General features: G+C 41.0%; 1 protein-coding gene across 5 annotated transcripts in view; it reads left to right on the forward strand.

Annotated features, from left to right (window-relative positions):
* The window catches only part of MICAL3 (microtubule associated monooxygenase, calponin and LIM domain containing 3), a 105,108-nt gene that overhangs the window by 68,203 nt on the left and 15,401 nt on the right, over nt 1-21,504 (forward strand). For 2 of the 5 annotated variants that reach the window (XM_086479300.1, XM_086479309.1), the window contains 10 exons: nt 1,105-1,242; nt 3,414-3,476; nt 6,693-6,797; nt 7,421-7,552; nt 7,954-8,045; nt 9,717-11,592; nt 12,140-12,234; nt 15,610-15,660; nt 17,507-17,614; nt 18,367-18,460. In XM_086479300.1, the coding sequence (XP_086335426.1) occupies nt 1,105-1,242; nt 3,414-3,476; nt 6,693-6,797; nt 7,421-7,552; nt 7,954-8,045; nt 9,717-11,592; nt 12,140-12,234; nt 15,610-15,660; nt 17,507-17,614; nt 18,367-18,460 (2,754 nt within the window). The remainder of the gene's footprint in view (nt 1-1,104; nt 1,243-3,413; nt 3,477-6,692; nt 6,798-7,420; nt 7,553-7,953; nt 8,046-9,716; nt 11,593-12,139; nt 12,235-15,609; nt 15,661-17,506; nt 17,615-18,366; nt 18,461-21,504) is intronic. The other 3 variants (XM_086479318.1, XM_086479333.1, XM_086479325.1) reach the window with 3 other exon arrangements.

Below are 21,504 nucleotides of genomic sequence, written 5' to 3' on the forward strand. Positions count from 1 at the left end.
GTAAAGTAAGTGGGCATTTTCCTTTCAGGATGCGTCATTTGCTTTTGAAGACCACTCCTGCAGGCACTGAACACCTGTGCCCTGTAGAATGAGGGGGTTTTTATGGGTAAATAAAGCCTGAGCTATAGTCCCATAGCAGATAGCAATAGAGACAGGGTCTCTGTGAAGATAATACTCACCTCAGGGTAGATGCTCCCAAGGTGGGTATTGTGCAGCAGTTAAACAAGTTGCTTATCTGTTGCTTTAAGGTGCCCCTTGTTCCCTTTGGCACTCCAGAAGTAGCTGAGCTTTGTGTAGGCAGGTAATTGAGTAATGCAATTTCTTTTAAAGAAATTTATTTCTGTGACAGGAAGTCCCTTCTGGGGAGGTGGGGGGACAGTTAAGTCATAATGAAAATGCTGTTACTCTTCAGAAAAAAATTCTACCCTTTGAACAAATCAGTACAAAATAGCAAGAGTAAACAAAGTAGTATTTTAAGTGCTAAAGTAAGTGTGTACCCATGCGTGCATATGCACATACACACACATGAAACTCTGTGAGATCAATCATGTCATTTAATTCACAAAGAAATGTGTACCCAGCATAGAAAGGAGTGCTTAACCCGATAATAGGGAATGAAAGACCTTTTGTTTTGGTGCATCAAACTACAATGCAGATTGTCCCTTGCCTTTGACAGCAAGATATCTTTGGGAATAATTATAACGAATAGGCTGAAGGAGCTGGAAATTTCTGCTAAATTGGTATTTACATACCACATACTGTTGGACACCCAGAGAATGTCTTTCATTTCAACGAAGCTGCTTGCAGTAGAGATAATCTACAATGACGTTTTTAATAGCATCTCTCTGCCTTTGGAATGGCATTATCCAGCTTTGATGGGAAGTATGAGGAGCGCTGTATTGGTGTATGTGTGCACACACAACGCTGAGCTTTTTCTGTCTGTCTTGCAAACTGATCTTAGCCAGTAATATTTTCTTTTCTTCTTTTCTTGTTTCCTTTCCTATGATGTGTTACCTTTCCTTTCCACTGTTCTCCCATCTTTTTGCTCCCTGTCCTTCGTACACCCTGCCTACAACCTGATGTGCCATGCCCTCCTCCTGCTAGCTGGAAACCTTAGACTGCAGCAGATTGTAAATCCGGTGGATCCTCTGGAGATCCTGGCAGATGTGCACTGGACACACATCCGTGAAAAAGAGGAGGAGGAAAAAATGGTCCCAACCTCAAAGTCCTCCACCTCCAGAGGTAATCTCCCCCAAGCCCTGCACCATCAATTCCTGGATCATGGTTGCAGCTGTTTAACTCTGTTGCTTCTGTGCCCTTCAAGAGCAATTACTTCAGCAGGGGCAGCAGTGATTGAAAGGAACTACTTTCAAACTACACTGAAATTACACTTGGTTTTAAACATTTTGCTTTTCAGGTCAGTGTCTACTTAAAATGGCTGCTTTCTCAGCTCTGTGGTGGTGTGACTTCTTCTGACCCGTTTGTCTGCCTATTTTGACTCCATAGCATTTCTCCTCACGGCACACATGATTTGATGGTGCTGGCAATCAGCCCTCAGTAACTGACTTTAGGGATAGTAATAGAAGCTGTCACGTGCTTTTTGTGGCAGTGAGGACTCTGCGCCTCTTTAGGGAAAGCTGAAGGACTATGTTGTGTAGCTATTACAGCAAAGATTGAACAGGGTCAGCTTCTGTGTTGAGCGTGTTTCTCTGCTGCTGCTTTTCAAAGCACGTAACTGCATCTGGTATTAGTAGGGAATGATGGGGTTCAAAGGGCTTGCAAATCTGATCAGCGGTGGGTTTGACTCCCTGTGTTTAAGAATTGACAGTATATCATTTTTTTAAAGTGAGGTGTGACCTTTGTGATTTGCCAGTTACTTAAAGGGAAACTTCAGAGGAGGAAAATGCCAATAGTCTACCTTTCTTGTTAAGTGCCTTCCAGCAGTCCCTGCTGACCTTGTTCTAGACTGTATTATAGTGTGTCTTAAGGTAAGTATGTCGTAGGTGCTTTACCCATACAGAAGCCTGGGCTTAGTAAAAGTTAACTAAACAGTTGATGAATAGTGGTCTTCTCTCAGAGTCTGTAATGATTGTGCCAGAATTGTAGAGGAAGTCAGTATGCTGTGGGAAGGGATGTCTTTTACAGGAAATGTGAAATTAAGTTAATGACTGATCTCTATTTAAAAAGCCTGGGGCTTTACCTCGTGTTGGCTAGTCATACTGTATTCCAGATAATTATCTTTTCCTCATAGTTCTAGATGTTTGGGTGGTTTTTTTAATCTTGGTCCAACGTGATAGACAGTTCCAGATCAGTTTGGCTATGCTTATAATCGCAGTTTGTAGAATGCACTGGGATTTTCTGGTGTGAAATCTGCTGCCTACAAATAAGAGATGGGTATTTCCTTTCCACTGCAACCACAGAAATAGGCTATGTTCAACTGTCTGTAACATTCAGTATTGCTAGAGTAGTTGCTTAATGTTTAAAAACGCCAAGTAAAAAAATGTTAACACTAGTTTCTTAAGCTTACTATAATTAAGGTTACTTTAGCTTCTGCTTGAGGGTCTGTATCACTAGTTTCCAATTTTTCTTTTAATTTGTATTTTAAAATTCATATTTTCCCATTGTGTATTGGTACAGCTGCCAGCAAAAAATGATCCTTCCACAATTGATTTCATAGTTTTTCCACCTTTCTTTGGGAAGGAAGTTCCTTTCCTTCCCTTAAAACTGGGGCAAACTAGGACAATCCTGATCAGTAGATTAGCTGCTTCAATTACTTTGTCATACAGTACAGGTATGTGCAGGTGTATCATCAGCACTTCGGTTTTTCAAAGGGCTGTCCCCAATAAGTACTTGTGGATACACTGTAAGTTTTCAATGTGAGTTCAATAGACAAATTTGTTCCTGACTGAGTTGTATTCTGTATATAAGGTGTTTGGAGAGCTGATTGGTAGCAGCAGGGGTAGGGTTTGATGTGAAAGCCTGGGATAGCATGATGATATGCAGAAGCCCCTCTCATTCTGCTTTGGGCGCTCTTCTTTGGCTGCTGGCGTTTGCACCCAGGCAGCACAGGTTCTGGGACGCCTGTTATGACTTCCTCTCTCTCGTTACTCAGCTCTTTCATCTCTTGGTTCAAGTGGAGTGCAGCAGCAGCAGCCTGCTGGTCAGATGCGGTGTTTGTCACTGTGCTGTCCATTTTTCCTCTAACATTACAGATCCTAAAGGAGGATTAGGCCCCTGTCTTTTTTGTGAGTTTTTCCAATTTAAATCCCAAGCCTGGAATTGGTTGTCTAACATCTCATAGGTTTTATTCCTGTGTTTGCTACTGAAAATTTTCCCTTTGTCACTCTTCTGTTTTAGACACTTACTGATGGTCTAATTTTGATTTCTTACAATTTATTGTTTTTTAAATTCAGCATCCGACCTTCCCTCCGTACGCCATGAGGCGGTACAGGCGTGGCTGGAGACGGTCCCTGGAGGTAGTTTGGTGATGTTCTATGTATTCCAATGCACAATAACCCTGCCCGTCTCTTCTCCATGCCTTCAGCAGCTGAGCTGGTACTTTAACCCTGGAACTTATGGCCCTGTCGCTACTGCATGACTGGACGTGGAGGGAGGGAGGAAGGGGGAGTGTGCATGCATGCCTTGCTCAGACAGTCCATCCTTGCATGAACTCAACATTTGTTGTAACCCTTCTGAAGGCAGGCCAAACAGAGAGATTATCTTGGGTGTAATGAAGTAGAAGGAGGAAGCTAATGGAGTGCTTCGATTCGCTTTGTAAACTGAAGACTAGACCAGTTATTCTTCCCCTAGCTCCTTGACTAAAAGAGCATGGGGCTCTCTTGCAGTCGAAAGATTAAGTGACAGAGAGTGCTTAAAGCAATTGCAGTTCTCTGTAGCAGCTGCAAACTCTGCTTATCTGGTGAAGAAAACAAGAAGCAAGAATAAGGTTGAAGCTGGGATCTCTAGGAATAGTGATGGCTGTTGTGTCTCTTTTGACTTGGGGTTCATGTTATTTAGGAAAGCCTCAGGAAAGTCGAAGGACAGTGAAGCTCAGCTGCTTTTTCTTTGCGGTCCTCTAAGCTCTATTACACAACCGATGAGCATGAAGGTTCTGGGATTAGAGTAAGGGAATAAATGTGTGTAAGGTGGTGAAGGTATCTTAAGTCAGTGGAACAGCAGTAGTTTGTGGCTAGGTAGTTGGTCTACAGCTAAGTTGCTTTGGCACGTCGGAATAGCTAGCTTGCCTATAAAACTTTGCTTCTGCTGCTGCTTTTTTCGCAAGGCAGCAGCGTTTACAAGATGTCTGCAGACGACGCAGTCTGCTCACGGCTGCTAGCTGATATGAACCAAGTGCTGATCCCAGTTTCTGGCTGCCATAGTGTGTAGTTTCTGAGTTATTGTGTGACAGCTTTTGGCCTCTTGCTCCTTATCCTAACTGCATATACGTATATGCACAGTATATGTATAATATAACCAGCCACCTGCAAGCTCCCCGTGTCCCTCAAAATGGGATCTACCCTTGCACCAAGTTGTTACTTATCTATGCATCTGTAGTCTTCTGTTGACTTTTGTGTACCAACCTGTTTAAGAATTGATTTTCACCTCTCTCTCCAATGCTCCCTATGTGTGTCATGTCAGTTCATGGTTTCTGGATCTGAAGACACACATATACATAGTGGTATCAGATATTCCTGACATCAGAGTTACATTTTTGCAAGTTTTAATTAAGATTGCCCACATTTGCTGCTACCATAGAGCCATCCCATGACATTATTATTTCCAAAATAACACAAGCTACTGCATACCTAAGCAACAATCAAGACTGGGGCACAGTTTGGCTTTGTTGTGTAGATTTGTAAAAGCCCCTGTGGGCATTCCAGCCTTTGCCACATGATTCAGTCTCCTACGCTCGATATCTGTAAGATTCTGGATTTTATAAGCCTCTGACGTAAGGGAACAGGCCAGTGCTTTGTCACACGTACATGTAACTGCCTTTTCACAGTAGTTGACAGAAAATAGCCCATGTGTTTGTCTGTCTCAATACTACAGAGGGGAGAAGCGTGGAAAAAGAGAAAATCTCAGGTTGAAGGAAGAAGGCCAACCACCCACTGAAGGCTGTGTTTTAAAATAAGTAAAAACCTGTGTTAGAGAAAGAGGAGAGGCTGCAAGATCTCAATTTTAGGCAGGGTTGGTTTTTCAAGGTTGTCTTAATTAGCAATGCTAGCATATAAACGGTTCCAAAAGCCACATCGTTGCTCGTAAACAAAAAGGATCAGGGCCTATCCTCTGACTCAGGAGAAAGCTGGCACAGTGTGATTCACTCCCAAAAAAATAAACTTTTTTGCCATCCAGAATCAGGGGACTGTGTCCAGACTGCTTATTGGAAACAGCCTCTGGCCTTAACATAGGAACTAACTGCTGGGAGTCATGCCAGGAGCCCTCCTAAAGATGACAGCATGACACTGTATGCATTCGGGTCTAGAGACTTGCACCACTTAGTTTACTGGTATAAGTGCAACCAAGAAGGTTATATCTGTTATCATATCCTATACATATGATTAGCAAACATGGTGCATAATAATACATGCTGACTGTGTACGCATTTGCAGAGGACATACAACAGAGTTAAATGTCTGCATGTTGTTGAACATGAATTGATGTTAACTCACTGCACAAATCTAAAAATGTAGTTGACTGACTCTACTGTGGAAAAATACCTGGAAGTGCTCACTTCTTTTTTTATATTTAAATTATGTTTTATGAAAATGCCTAATAAAAAAATTAAGCAAATCATCCCTAGCACTAGAGATGGGACAAGGTGTCATAAGATTTATGGGTTTTTTTAAAAAGTATCATTTAATAATGAAATTTAAACCCTGCAGTTTGGTCTTGTCTCTCCTCCTGTAATTAAATCCAGTCACAAGTAGTAAGGTCAGACTCCCTTTTCAGAGTTATAAATTCAAGAATCTTTTTTCTTTATTTTAACCCAGCAAATCAAATTATGATCTGTAACAGAAAGGAAAGTTTTGAATATATATTTTATTTACTTCAAAATACCTCAGTTAATTTGTGTCCTAGTTACTTGTGCAGCATATCAAGTCTCTTAGACCCTTTTACTAAAGACAGAGCTTTGGTAGCTGCACAGAGTTAAACAGTTTCCAAACGTAATAGTGATCAGTCCCAGAGCTAGACTCTGTCTCTGACTTACACCCTCAAAAGCCTCTTTCAATTTCAAGATGGGCGGTTGTGGTACATTGTGAGATTTCAGTTTTCACCGAATACTCATATGCTGTAAAGTGGTGGTAACTGTTCTGGTGTGGTAAAGAAAAAAAAAAAATAGTCTTCCTGGAAGAACAGTAAACTTTATTCTGGTTTGATGTCCTCCCAGTCCTCTCCTTGTTTAATTTTTTCACAAGGCCTGTTGCTCAGAAAAGCCCTGACTGCTTTCACTGCAAATGCCTTGGAGACTCCCCAAGGGCAGGCATTCCTTGATTCATTCGAGTCTGGAAGTATCATTTCACCATAGATGCCTTTCCAGGTGACACATTTCAAGATTTATTGTTTTGGCAGTAATTAATAAATATCTCCACTATAAACTGTTAGTACAGTTCAATGTAGAACCTTTTCACTGTATAGTTGTTTTTGTTTTTTTTTTTCTTTTTTTTTCCCTTCAATATTTAAATATACTCTAGCTCCATGTGAGGATAATGACGTGGAGGACGAGCTGGGCACAGAGCCTGCAGACACAGAAGGGCAGGCAGGTGAAGAGGGCGACACGGGTGCAGAGCTAGATGACGGTAGGGTACCTCCATGCATCATTTAAACCTATTTTGTGAACAGAATTGTATTGGCAGAAAATACTTTGTATGAGGGTACTTAAACCTAATCTTATTTTTAGTGATGTAGAAGTTTGTTTCAAATAGTCAAGAGGGAGCTGGGAGTGAAGGACAAAAAGAAACAGAAGAACCTCAATGCCATGGGTTGTAGACGAAATTTCTTGTGGCCTCTCTCCATCTGCTAACTAGAGGGCTTGGTCATGTGTCTATTCAGTACTAATCCCGCTGAATAACAGAAATAGAAGTAAATTTGTGAAAAGTCCACAATATTGTGCCAAACATTTTCCCTTCCTAGCATAAAACTAACTGCATATGCCAGAAAACATTGAATAATTTTGAGAAAACTGGTAAGATATGACTTCAATCACTAATTATTTGTACTAATGGTCCATCATTTACGACTTAAGTGACTCTAACACACAAAAAAGGCAGTGAAACATTTAGGTGTTCAGGTTATGAAAGTGATTAGCACCATGTGAATAGAAAGAAAGAATTATGAAAGATTTTTGAATAAGAAACAGGTGTCCTGATGGACTTTTATCCAAGATCTCTTTTTTTTTTCCCCCCACCCCATCCATGATCAGATGACATCCCATCTGATGCAGAAGCAGAGTTCCGCTTGCATCAAGGTGGCGTAGAAGAGCCAGAACTAAAAGTCTCTGACGATGAAGAAGATGAAGAAGGAGCAGAAGGTGCTTCTTGCAGTGTGACAGAAGGTAATAGCTTTCCCATCAGTGTTTGAATGATTGTAATTGCATTTGAAATTGTCTTCTCTTAAATCTAATAAATATCTAAACTGTCTTTTGGATTTGAACCATCTCGCTGCTCTTGGTAGCAAGGTATGTGCTTGCGTCAACATTGAGAAGAGTGTTCTGAATCCATTAATTACAGCTTCCTAAAGTGTAAGAACCCATCTAACTGCTTTTTCTTGTAGAAGTTTTTATGGTAAGAAGCTTGTACCATTTTGGACATTTAAAATTTTTTGTCTAGATTCCAGATGTCCAATCTAGAATTTTTAAAAAGCTCAGAAATCTGTCACTACTTGCTGTGTATAACATAAAACCAATAGAATATTACCGATCTCATGTGTGTTTGGAAACATTTTTGCTTTCCCTAGATCCGTGCAAGCCATCCATCCCTATCCAGTCATCTAGTGACACTGTTCTTCCTCTGTCTCCAGTTGAGAGTCCCAAAGCAAAACAAACAGAGGTAAGAAGGGGAATCTTTGAAGTTTTCTACTTAGTACCTGTAGTTCAATAGAACAGTTTGTTGGATAAACTAATGAGGACTAACAGCAGTAGGCTTTCCTCCTTTCCTGTCTGTATAATTTAAGTTGATCTTCTTGAAGTCTGACTTCATTGAGACTTAAAAATAACTTGCTCTCTTTCTTTCCTATCTTCAGAGTGCAGTGGCTCTGTCACAGTCACACAAGTTCCCGTCACAAAGCCCCAAAAATAATTATATCGGATATTTTAGTTTCAATGTGCAGTTAACAAGAGATACATATAATGTGTGAAGGGAGCCATAAGTGAGGTGTTTCCTGTTTATCCTGGTTTGGCTTTCTTTTCTGTACCAAAAGCAGATTCTGAACAGTTGCAGTTCAAAATTATATTTGTATTACTTAGTAATAACCAAAGCAGTGCTTATTTATTCTAGAGTAACAACATAGCTCAGCTTACGGAAGTGAGACATGTCACAGAATCACAGAATGTTAGGGATTGGAAGGGACCTTGAAAGATCATCTAGTCCGAGGCCCCTGCCAGAGCAGAACCACCTAGAGGAGATCAATGATGTACTGTCGTGTTGTCAGCCCTGGAGTCGGTATGCAAGCATACTGTGGTGTTTCCAGCTACTGGTGTGTAAGAGTAGGAAGTACATGACCCTTTAAAATGTTCAATTTAAATTTTTCCCTTCCAAGTGTTTGTTTTTACTAAAAGATTAGGCTTTATCCTAGAGAGTTTTGTCATAAGCCAGTTTACTTTTAAAATGGACACACTACAGGATGAGGCTGGTTTGCCAACAGCAATTGCTGATGACGTCCACTTTCTGTTAACATTAAGGCGTTTTTTCAGGACCAACTAGTGATTCTGTTAGACAGAGTTAGTGTTTATATCAGGACAGTGCCTAAATGCAGTACTCGAGACCTGTGTGTTTAATGCGTGTCACGCAAGCACACAGATATAGAGGTTCATGCTTAATGATCGAGTGTCAGTTAAACCAAACTGTCTGCATCCAGAAGGAAGCTGGTGCGAAAAATGTCACTGGAAAGAATAACACCAGAACTCAGTAAGAGGAGTCCACTGTCAAAGGGTTCAATTGTAAAACAATGAATTGTGCTACTGAGTGATATGGCAGTCTGGATGTAGGAGGTGAAAACCATGACTTCTCAGAGCATTAGGGCTCAAGGGAATTGCAGCCTAATTTATTCTTGACAGAGAAAGCGCCCCTTGCTTTAAGAAAACATTACAGCAGATGATAGCGAGCAGGAAGTGCTGTATAGGGGAGAGCTGGAGAGACTTGCATCAAATCTGTCTTGAGATAAGTGACTACCACAATATGCAGAGTTGGAGACTTGAAGGGAGAGCAGGAAAAGATAGGAGCAGATTTCTGGGATTTTTAGTTCCAAAAGTCACATTTGCCTTGTTGTCATCTGCAGAGGATGGTTTATACAACGGGCAGAAAAATTAACCATAGCTGATGAGAAATCCTGAGTGATGTTCCAGGCCTGCGAATGGGATGCCACGTGTGGGTTTTTTCATATTTCAATATTTACATGGTTTCCTTATTGCTAACTTTGTTAAAAGCAAAAAAAAAATATATGGAACAGTATTCTGATGTAGCCAGTGACTATTAATATTTCCCTTTTTCATTTTTTTGTAGGATGTAAAAGATACCCTGGCTGAAGTATCCCGTGCAATAAAATCCCCAGAGGCACGCTTTTTTCCTGAGCCTTTCATTCCTGAAGAAGGACCAAAGGATGAAATTCCAAAAGACAGGAAAGTTAAGAGCCCTTTGGTGCCAACATCTCCAGTGTTATCCCAGCCAGTCGCATCACCAGAAGCCATTGCACCTACATCACTAGCAGAGTCTCAGCCAGCAGCACCAACATTGGCTTCATCCCCAACATCTGTTCAAATGCCTATTTGTTCCCAGCCTTTGCCTTCTGCTGAAACATCCATTCCATCCCCAGTGGAGCCTCCAGTATGTTTCCAACCGGTCCCAGCCTTAACGTCTACTCCTTTAGCCAAACTGGTCCTTAGGGGCCAGGATAGCGAGGTGGAAAAACTGGGGAGCCCTACTACTGCCGAAGAAGCCCTGAAGCGGAGTAACCTTGTAGAAGAGTTCTGGATGAAGAGTGCTGAAATTCGGAGGAGTTTAGGGCTCACCCCAGTAGACAGAAATAGACGCTCAGAGACGAACTATACTGTATCTGCCCTTGAGACAACTCCTCTGAAGACTTTTAATAGTGAGAATATTTCAGGGGATGAAAGGATCCATCTTGTGAAACCCCAGCCTGCCCCAAGAAGACAGGGACTGTCCAAGCTAGAAAATGAGCAGATTTCTCTGCTCACTCCAAAATCTCCATCAGAAAAAGACCTAAAGAGTTCCAGTGAAGTAAGGAGAGACGTATCCAGTAGTTCTGGACTTGGCCTTCAGGAGAGCTCATCTAACATGAGAACTATGGCTAGCCAGAGCTTCAACACTTCTGACTCTACCATGCTTACTCCTCCATCAAGTCCCCCACCACCACCTCCTCAGGGTGAAGAACCAGCCACTTTGCGTCGAAAGAGGCATCAAGCAGTCTGGCAGAATGAGGTTGAAGCCAGGTCACCTCCAACACCAGCATCAACACCTCCTGCTCCCCCACGGCATGAGCCGACCTCCGCTGCCAAAGAGTCAACCCAGGCCAAAAAAAATGATGTGCGGAAGTCCTTTGCAGAGAGTGTGGATGAGATTCCATTTGCTGATGATGTAGAAGACACGTATGATGACAGGACAGAGGACTCGAGTCTTCATGAGAAGTTCTTTACACCTCCTACCAGTAGGCCAAGGCCAGAGAAACCACTACTTTTACCCTTGGTCAAAGAAAATGGTGGTCCACCCTCAATGGAAGGAGGAGTTAACCAAAAGAAGAGAGCGTTGCCTGAAATTTCTGCGGAGGCCAAGGAGCTTGCTGAAGAAAGAATGAGAGCCAGAGAGAAGTCTGTCAAGAGCCAAGCACTGCGTGATGCCATGGCTAAGCAGTTGTGTAAGATGAAAGATATGGAAATGGCTGCAGCTGCTGCTGCTGGGGCCACAAGGGCACGAAAGGCATCTTCTATGCCCTTGAAGACCAAAGAGTTGTTTTATGACTCTCCAAAACATCTGGCCTTGAAAATAGCAGAGGGATCCACACGAAAGCATGATGTTGTTAGTGAGAAGTTTTCCACTCCTGCTGCTGATGTGGCTGGACCTGAAGGGTCTGTTACCTCTTCAGAAGGCTCCAGTGGGAAGAGTAAGAAAAGAACTTCTCTTTTCTCCCCTCGTAAGAACAAAAAGGAGAAGAAATCAAAAAATGACAGCAGGCTTTCCGACAAGTCTAGTGGTGGGACAGAGGAAGCAACAAAGCCTAGGTCGTTATGGAAGTCTGTTTTCTCTGGGTATAAGAAAGACAAGAAGAAAAAGACTGATGACAAATCCTGCCCAAGTACTCCCTCAAGTAGTGCCACTGTGGATTCTGGCAAGCACAAACCTTCTCCATTGGTTACCGCTGCAGGTATAATAGATATGGGCCTCTGCCTCTGCACTATGTACTTTTCCTACAACTAGGTATCCTGGAAAGTAAATTTGGTTTACTTTGTCATTCGGCTACTGCGCTGAATGACGCTGCTCCGCAGTGTCAAATGGGCAGATCAAGATAAGCGCTAGCAACTAGAATGTTTGTGTATTGACAGAATTAGTTGATATGCCACTGAAAAAAATAGATCTTTAAATAAAAGCTTCGCTCTCGATATATACAAGGGACATTTATCTTCTGCCTTAGGCTAATTTGAGGAATAAGCACTGTTTGTTGGAATCTGTTGTTTTTAACAGCATTTGCAGAAAGTGATGCTCTCGTAGAATGAAGCTTCTAACTAATATTGGTCCTTTTGTGGAGCAGTGCTTCTTTCATCACTGTGTAATCCCAGGCGAAGCAACTGAGACTGGCATAAAAGGAGCAAGTATTTTTGAAGCTCAAACAACTTACCACTGAGTTCTGAAATGTTTACAGAGAGAATAGTTACTGCTTCTCTAACTTCCCCTTTTTATTCCCGGCCTTTCAGATTTGCAGCTCCGTCAACACTTGAGTTTCTCAGAGGACTCCGACCTCTCCAGTGATGATATTCTGGAACGCTCCTCCCAGAAATCCAAGCGAGAGGTAGGCAGATGGGAAATGCATTTTAAATAGATCTAGCTAGCATCATGCAGGTCACAGGCTCAGAGAATCACATCAGAAACTTGGATGATTTTCATTGTTCTTACTGTTTCTCCCATGGAACAGGCTTTCCTGTAAGTTGGCCGACTGTTCTGCCTAAAACAACTTGGTTTCACTTGGTTTCACAATTGCAAGATACTCCCCACTGTTATTATGTGAAGGATCTGTTGTCTCACTGTGACATTACTTTACAACGAATATCACGGTCAGAATAGCAAATTTTGTCCCTGTTGTGAACATGATAATGATTTACAGAAAACAGACATTTAATGTCAGAAGAGTAAATTTCACTGGCTCTAATGTTATTGCAAAAACATAAAAATGAGATAGTTCTCAATTTTTGTAAGAGTCCGATTTTAGGATACTATTTTACCAGCCTCTTTGATAGATTGAAGTGGTAAAATTCCAGGCAAACTACAGACAGGAATGTACTTTTGCATACATCAAGAATATAGTCAAGACAGCTTATCTTCTAGTTGATGATCTACAAGCTGCAGGTTTTACAGATCATGCAGGTTTGCTTATTTTTCCTGGCAGAAGAGAATGTGTACAGTCTGAACTAGTACTTTCTCTTTTTGGAGAAAAGGTGGGCCATCAACTGTTTCTTCCATTTTGACCCTGTTTTCTTTGAGGGCTTAGAATCATAGAATCATTTAGGTTGGAAAAGACCTTTAAGATCAAGTCCATTGCCGAGTATTTCCATATGTCTGTGTGTGTAGATAACAACTGCGAAGCTGAAATACATAGTCGCAAGCCCCCATTTATTTCACTTTTAGGATGGCACTATTAATAAAAAAATAAGTGAAAAATGTAAGGAACTGCTCAATCATAGTAATGGGGAAGAGGCCCTCTTGCATTCGTGAGAGCTTCTAAGCTCCGCTAGACAGAGTTTGCAAGGTTTGGAGGAATAAGTAGACATTTCATTGACCCCACAGAATACTAAGGCCCTTCTGGTACTGAAGAGTGAAAAATGTGTTCCCCCGTGCCTTTCTGGTGGTGCCTGGTTCTTATGTTAAAAAAACTTGGGAAGAAGAGAGCATCTTAGAGGGTAGTGTCACAGACACAGTGATCTGTGCCTCCCATCTCAAACTTGTCATCCCGTGTGGCCAAATCAGTCTCAAATGACAGGATCTAGTTGATACGTGGCTCAGGTGGCAAGAAATGCTTACCATGTGTGTATAGTGGAATGAATTAGAATAACTAATGAATTTAAAGCTGGTGGAAGGAGTTGATGAAGTAAGTAGGAATTTTCTGTATTTACTTGCCTCTCTTTTAACCTCTCTCCCAAGTTGTTCTAGATCTCTTCTAAGAGGAAGATTACTTTGTTTTTATTTTATTCCCTTTTTTCTCTCCCCCTTTCATTCCTCCTTGCATGTCCTCAAGGCGTTTCATGACAAATTCTGCATTTTCCAAGAGATGCAGAAGAACGAGGTACCTGTGGCTAGCAGAGGACAGATATACGATACAGGGGGTTCAGATAAGAGTTAGAGATGCTGTTCTGCCTTGTAAGCTCCTTCAGGAGGAAGGAGGGTTTCAATAAGGTCCATGCCTGTTTTCAAACTTCGGTATGCCTTGATGGTCACTTTTTTTTTCTGTGCTGAGCTAGTTTGATTTAAAATGGCTTTTGCAGAAAAAAAAAAAAAATCACATCACTAAGCATTGGAGGGGTTAGGCAACAGTGGCAGATGCCTGGAATCCTAATACTGAAAATATCTCACCGGCTCTGCCAAGGTTATGGTGGTGGTGTCTCATTTCCTCCCATTTGCTGTTGCTGAAGTTACATTAAGAATTTCTTCACTCAGCATGTGCCTATTTTCTAAAGAATAGTTTTGAGAATGAATTTATGTAGAGAAAACAAATTTGAGAACTGCACTTACCTGGTTTTGCTGCATCCTGTCCAAGGATGTAGAACATACATGCAAACACTGGAATGCCTTATTGCCAAAAGAAATGTAACTGAACTTCGAGACTGACAAAAGTGGGTTTGTACTGATTTGGGGTGGGGGTTATATTTGTTTAAATTACAAACTGCCTGCTACTTATTATGGGTAAGAGTTGACTTCCTGTGTGCCACATAACTTTTATATGAACCCCTTCTCTAAACTGAAATTCTGCTTGTGCTGCTTTTTTTGTAGTTGTAGTGAGCTTCCTATCCAGACAGCTTGCTCTGTTTAGCCTGTTCTTTGTGATCAGCAGTGAATTAATTCAGTGTTGTTTAATGTAGTGTCTTTCAAGAGAAGCATCTTGTAAAGAATTCCTAATGTAAATGCCCCGTGGGTCTTGCGTTTATAGGTGTGTGTCACTGTGCGTGTTTGTCATTGTTCCTGTACAATTGTAGTATTGTGATGAGAAGCGTGTTTTACTACCGCAGGTATCTTGCTTTTTACTGAAGTTTGTGTACGTGCTGAAGTTGTTCTGTGGCTTTTCATTTGTGACTGGTTTTAGTTAATTGAATGTGAAAATGCAAAATGCTGGCTGTTTGCCCAGAATGGCACAATGCCCTCTGAAATGACACAGGGGAAATTTACCTCTTACAAACCCTAAGTAGTTTACTCGCCTTATTTTTAGGTATGGGATAACACAGAATGTCCTTGGATAGAGAAGGCAGTGATTTTTCTCCTCCTTTTCTCCTCCTCCTCCTCCTCATAATTTTAGCTCCTCCAGCTCTCTGGAGGCTTTCTTTTTAGACAGGGAGATTCCATTACTGTAGGACATGTAACCCACTCTGAGCCCATCTGGTGTTTCTCCTGTCACAAAGCAGTGAGGAAGATTTATGATGTTAGTTAAATGCAAATGATCATTTCTATGAAGTAGAGATAATTTAAAACCTTGAAATAAACACAACTCCTAGGAGAGGTTGTGAACCAGATTGTAAATGGAGAATTGTTTGACGGGGTAATACGTGGTTGGTAGAGCTGGTTCATACCAAACATGCCCCAGCATAAGACATTATTCTAAATCCTAAACCAAAATTTTGTGTGTATATGTACACATACTTGCTCGGTGGACATTAAAACCATAGGTGGATAAAGGCGAAATAATTCCCCTAGAAAAAGGTATTTCCAAGTTAACTGAATCTTCAAAGAGGCTGCCAAAGCTAATTGCCTTCATGAGAGTGCTAGAATCATGATTTTGCAAACAGAAGTTCCATTGTGCTTCATCAGTCTGGGTCGTGTTCAGCATTTGCACAATTTTATGCTTAATTTAAAAACAGCTTTGTTTTATTACTGTGCATCTGTTTTCAATGTTGAACTGATTTTGCTTCATTTTGTACGTTTGTTTGTTGTTTTTTTTTCCTTTACCATTCCCTCTTTAAAGTCGATTTATGTACCACACGCCTTGGCATTCAAGAGATCATATTCGTCAAAGGTAGTGTCTCCATTCCCACTAGTTGGCCATTGCTGCATTGCATGTCCCTATATTAACCCATTGAATCCATAGCTACCCATCACATGTGCACTAACATCACGAACATTGACTGTGCATGCGTAAGATGTTGGCAGACGTGGGCAGAAAATTCTTTGTAGAGGTTGTCTACCAAAAATGCATTGAGCTCCAAATTGTCTGTCTGGTTAGAATGCATGCAATTACCAGTGCACGGCAGTGCACCACTGAACAGAGTGATGTGGGTGATCTTTAAACTTCAGGAAAAAATGGGTTTTCAAGGCCATGAAATATGTATGCATATTCTTAATACTTAGAATATGAGTTCAAGTGAACCGTTGCACTTAGCGTCCTTAAAAATTGTTGAGTTCATGGAATTCTTAGTGAAACTCTGTGTCAAGCTAGAAGCAAGACAAAACTTGCATTTCTGTTTCAGGAATGTTGCTACTTTCTGAAATTCTTATTATCTTGTCTTCACAGTCCCAACAGTGTTACATGGGATAGGAAAGTCACACCGTCTATAACTTTACCTTCCGATTCGGGTATCATTGTGGATTTTGTGTGTTAAAAAAAAGAGAGAAAGATTAAAGTGTTAACTTCTTGGAGCTTTAACGATGGTGCTTGCTAACCACCTGTCTGAGGGATTTTTAATAGAGCTGTGGTCTTATCTTAAACTGTCACTGATAACAATAAAGCAGAGATAGACTGACCAATGTGGCAGTATGATAGCTAGAAAAAGTAAATTTCAGGGTGGTCTGTCTTAACATTTTGTCCTTAAAGTTGACTGTCCGTGGAGAAGATCTCGTTCCAGAAGTGGAAGACACCTGTTTACAGCTGCCCCTTAAAGCTTACATGCATGTATGTGGGAAGAGAATTCTTTTCTTCACTGTAGTTCACTTAATGCAATTGTGAAGTTTCTTTGACACTCTTAAAAGTCTGAAAGGAAGTCCTCTTAGACTACAACACAACCAACTAGTATGCCTGATAAGATGCTAAACCCCATTTCAGTAATGTTAAAAAGACTTACTTATTTTTAAACTAGTTTCACTGAGAGAAAAGAAAAGGAGGAAATAGCTTTCTGTTTCTCTAATCATAGCCTTTTTCCTTTTGGTAGTGTAACGTTTTAGTTTAGGGGTTGTTTGCTCTGTTTTACACCAGCCAGTTTAGGGGGTTGCTCTTGGGATTTCCCATCTCATACTGGAATGTCTTTCTGCTTTCAAATATCTTTTTGCCTTCTTGATTCGTAGAAAAGTTGCACAAATTTACACAGGTAGTCATTACCAGTTTATATACCGTTATATACCATTACTAGTATAACTCCCAACTATGGATGTTCTTGCTCCAGAATAAAATAGGGAGAGGGGAATACCAATACAACTTTGCTAGTCTGTGACCATTTCTTACCTTGTACTGCTGTAACTGTTCATGTAGACATGCCTTTACCTTCTTTTGAAATGAAATCAAGGTGACCCCTCTATATAGTACTCATTGATTTAACCAAATCCATTTGGCTAAATCTGTTGAGAAATAGAATAAGAATTGATTTGATCTTTGGGGAGAAGTTTCATATAGCAGTGGAAGACAGGGGTGGGACATCATATAAAATCACAGCTTTGCAGTTGGCTTATATGCTTCTTCACTCCTGATTGGACCCTGAAATTGTTGCTCACTGCACTGTAAACACCTTTGCCTACAGAAGCTTGAGTTTTGACACAGCCATGGCAAAGACAGAACACCTCCCTTCTGAGATTTTGGAAGAGAAAATGATCGTCCCTCCCCCTGTACCTCTGAGCATGCAAATAAAATCTGCTCCTGTTTTTCCTACCTTCAGAGAGCCTACACAGAAGAGGAACTGAATGCCAAGCTGACCCGGCGAGTACAGAAAGCTGCCCGTAGACAAGCCAAGCAAGAGGAGCTAAAGAGGTTACACAGAGCTCAGGTAGTGTCTCACAATCTTCTTGTCACAGCAGACAGTTAACTCTTATGTGAAAGCACCGTGATCCTGATACTCGATCCTGACATTCCTCTGAGTGTGTCAGAAGAGGATCCAGAGATGGAATATGATTGTCCCTCCTCCTACTCCCTCTTTCAAATTTGGTAACATGTCACAGATGTGGGAAAAATGGCTGAAACCTATCATGATAGTTTTACAGTGCGAAAAATGATGACCATAACACCTTCCTAGCTGGAAATGAATGAAGCATCATGCATGGAATGGAAAAGTGGTAGTCAGATAATACCTGATGAAGATGCACCTTTCAATGCTAGATTGTGCTGCTGGGTGAAGTGTTACCAAATTAACCTTTAATTGCCAGAGAATCTGTTGGAAAACTGCTGGCATCATCTATAGGTGATGAGATATGTTTAAAATCCAAGGTGGGGGCTCAGCTGACTGGGTAGCATCACCTCAGCGTTTAGGAAGGTGATTGGAGTTGTAGCAAATAAGTGAGTATCAAGGGGTTTGCAAAATTAAGGGATAGGATGCAAGGAGGTGGCGAGGAGGTTGTCACTGGAGGGACTGTGATGCTAGCTTTGGAAGCCATTGGCTTTTGAAGCAGTGTATTGTTGAATACGAATACTTGGTTTTTGAAAAGCCCGATTTGACTGAAGTCACTTAGTGCGGGATAAGTGCTGCAGACAGAGCAGGAGAATTGCTGTTGGTGAGGTTCTGCTCCTTTCTTCTCTGAACAGATCATCCAGCGGCAGCTTGAACAAGTGGAAGAGAAGCAGAGGCAGCTCGAGGAGAGAGGGGTTGCTGTGGAGAAGGCCCTTCGGGGAGAAGCAGGTATCCATCAGGACTTGGTTTGTTTTTTAATGTTTTCTTATCAAGTGCTTGTGCAGTAGTCCATAGCTGCTTGGATTTTAGAGGCAATTGGGCCATTATAGCCTAGAGATGAGAGTCCAGTGTGAATCCATACTCCCTTTTCTACTATCTTTTTGAGGCTGTGTTTTTTCAGTGTTACTTCTAATTCTGGGACTTCCCTGTCAGCAGAGACTTAGTTTGCTTGTCTTTACCTGAGGCCTAGGAGGTAATTCTCCAACTATTAATAATGGCTGGCTGACTTTCTGCATATTACTGGATATTACAGCTAGAAAATTGCAGGGGTTACCTAGCTGCCATTCACATAAAACTGTCGCAGTAAGAGAACCTTGTTTGTACGTCAAGGAAGTCATTGTGAAATTGTGTGTGCTTTCTCTATTGTGTTGGATTATCAAGGTAGTGTCCTTACAAGGGACCATCACAGAACATCTTCCTCACTGCAGAGCCCAGCACACTGGCTACTTCTGACAAAGTTGTGCAGAGCAGAAATGCACACGTGTACCGAAAGGTATCCATGTCAGGCTGTTCAAGGCATGTTATGTGTACTTGAAATTGAATTGAATTAGTGTCATCTGATCTGGCAAGCATATGAGTGGAGGAGTATCTGGTTCAGATAATGCTGATAGTAATATAATGATTTGGAAAAAAAGAACCCTCAATTGCAAGGAGTCCAATATCCAACAGGCAAATGCAATGTGCGTATACGTGACAGGCCCAGAATTATGCACCTGATTACAAAGGTCAGAGGTCAGAAATGGTAATAGTGGAACAGGTGTGTGGAAAATGTTTTGGCTTGTTGCTTGGATTGAAGAGCCAATTCTATGCCTGTGAAGAGGGAGCTTGATTAAGCAGTGAAGGTTCACCAGAGGAAGTCTTGTGACTTCCCGCCAATTACTACTCGGCCAGGATTGGGTACGTTTGATGCTCCATAAAGGTGTGCCAAAGCAGCAGGACTGAGTGGTTACCAAAGCAAATAGGTACTACAAGTGCGAAGAACAATCTTGAGGACTTCGACAGTTTTGTGATCTGACTGGCTTTTGCATTTGTGGGTTCAAAAGAATAGCCTTGTACAAAAACTCTTTCTTTGCAGTGGTGTCTTCTTCCTTATGCTGTGTATTTCTGTGTAACTCCACTCTGTTCTCTGGCCTGCCAGTTACTGCACTTACTAAAACCATCTCTCATCTCTTAACTATTCTTTTCCTTCTTCTTCTTTTCATCTGGAAGTCCGTCTTGATTACTCAGCTGCTAAATGACTTTCATGTAAGACATGTCAGCACAAGTGAGAAATCTCAGCAGCTGGGAGAACATTCTTCAGGATATAATGCTCTCTTATTGAAGAATGATAGAAGAATGCCTAGAAAACAGAGAGGGCAGAATAAGACCAAGAGTAAGAATTGCTATTTTATATGGAAGACTGAAGAATTAAACCCTTGTATAACTAACTTCTCTCTCCCAAAATGGAAGCAATCTTAGATGACATTGTGTATTTGTGAATTTCCTAGCAGAATTATGAAATTGTACGTCACTCTTTGCAAAATGAATCTCTTTTCTTCAGGAAGTCTCTAGGGTATACTTTCCTCTTGCAACATATTTCTATCAGCAAATCATACATTATGGTTACAGAAGCTAAACTCTTGTCAAAAAGAATTCACCGGCCTCAACTCTTCCAGTTATTTCAGGGGACTAACAAGAAACATATTCTGTTGCGGGTGGCAAGCATGTTCTAACCTGTGTTGACTGAAACACAAGATTATAAATTAATTCCATGCTTCACCTCTCTAGCCACTTTTGTATGGACATTTTACATATGTTTGCAATAAAATAACTGAATTTCTTCTTTTTAAAGTCTGCATCATCATATTCCATAAGTACAGTTAATTTCTGCCTCTAGTAGCCATTGATTATTCAGGAGGGCAGTATAAATTTTTTGTCGTCTGCATTGCCGAAGATACTGACCTAACAGTGACCGCTGCGTTCAAGCAATACCATTGTGTAAAGGTGTGGAGTCATGCTTTTGTCTCTGATCGGTCCTTCCCCAAATGAAACCGTGTAAACAAAAGTTTAAAAAAGGGAAGGGGCAGTGTATAAAGTGGTGTTGTCATCTGAAAAAAAAAAAAAAAATCTCTTTCCTTTTATAAGCCAAAGGTACAAATGGGGGAGGGTGGGAGGTATGCCTCCTGTGCACGTACTCTGTCCACATAAATAGAGACAGATTGCAACGCAGGACTGAAAGTAATGGCTGTCCCATAGACAGTGACCAGTATTAACTGTTGTAGAACATATTAGGCTCTGTAATGAGTGGGTGATTCAGATTCCCTCTCTGTAGGGAAAGAGTCACTCACTGACATAGGCATTTAAATATGAAGTTTTAGATAGTATTAGTAGTGGTTTCCTACTACGGGATACTTGAAGATCCTGACAGAAGAAACAGAATTCTGTATTTTGTAATGAGAGACAAGCCTATCTGAATACTTCTCTAAGTCATTTATCATCTTTTAGTGTGTTGCCTGTTAGTCGTCTTTCCTGTCCGTGAAGAATTTAAAATTTTGCTTTTATATACATCTTCCATTAACTTTATTTGCTCAGAACTCTGACCTCTGGACCTCTTCCCATTTTTAGAAAAAACGTATTTTTCAGTTGGACTGGTAAGAACAAAAAACAGTACTATAGGTAAGAATTCATTTACTTAGAATAATTTTTGCTTCTATTTTCCATCCATTTTGCATCATCCATAATATGTTCTTGCTAAGTGACTTATGCTGAGAAGACTGTCAATAAATTCTTCATCATGGTGCCCTGCTGTCTTTCTGAGAGTTAATTTAGATCCTAGCAATAGGTACAGACAGCTCAATACTCTTTCCAGGAATTTCGCTCATCGTCTAATAGTTGTCAAGTTGGAATATTTATGTGATGATACTAGCTCTTCAACTAATGACACTCGGAAACATTTTGGAGGTCATTGTCAACTTTAATTTGACAAAATAATGGCACCTGCTTGGTTACCTCAT

The sequence above is a fragment of the Leptosomus discolor genome, chromosome 1, assembly GCF_034619465.1.
Source record: "Leptosomus discolor isolate bLepDis1 chromosome 1, bLepDis1.hap2, whole genome shotgun sequence".
NCBI classification, from domain to species: domain Eukaryota; kingdom Metazoa; phylum Chordata; class Aves; order Leptosomiformes; family Leptosomidae; genus Leptosomus; species Leptosomus discolor.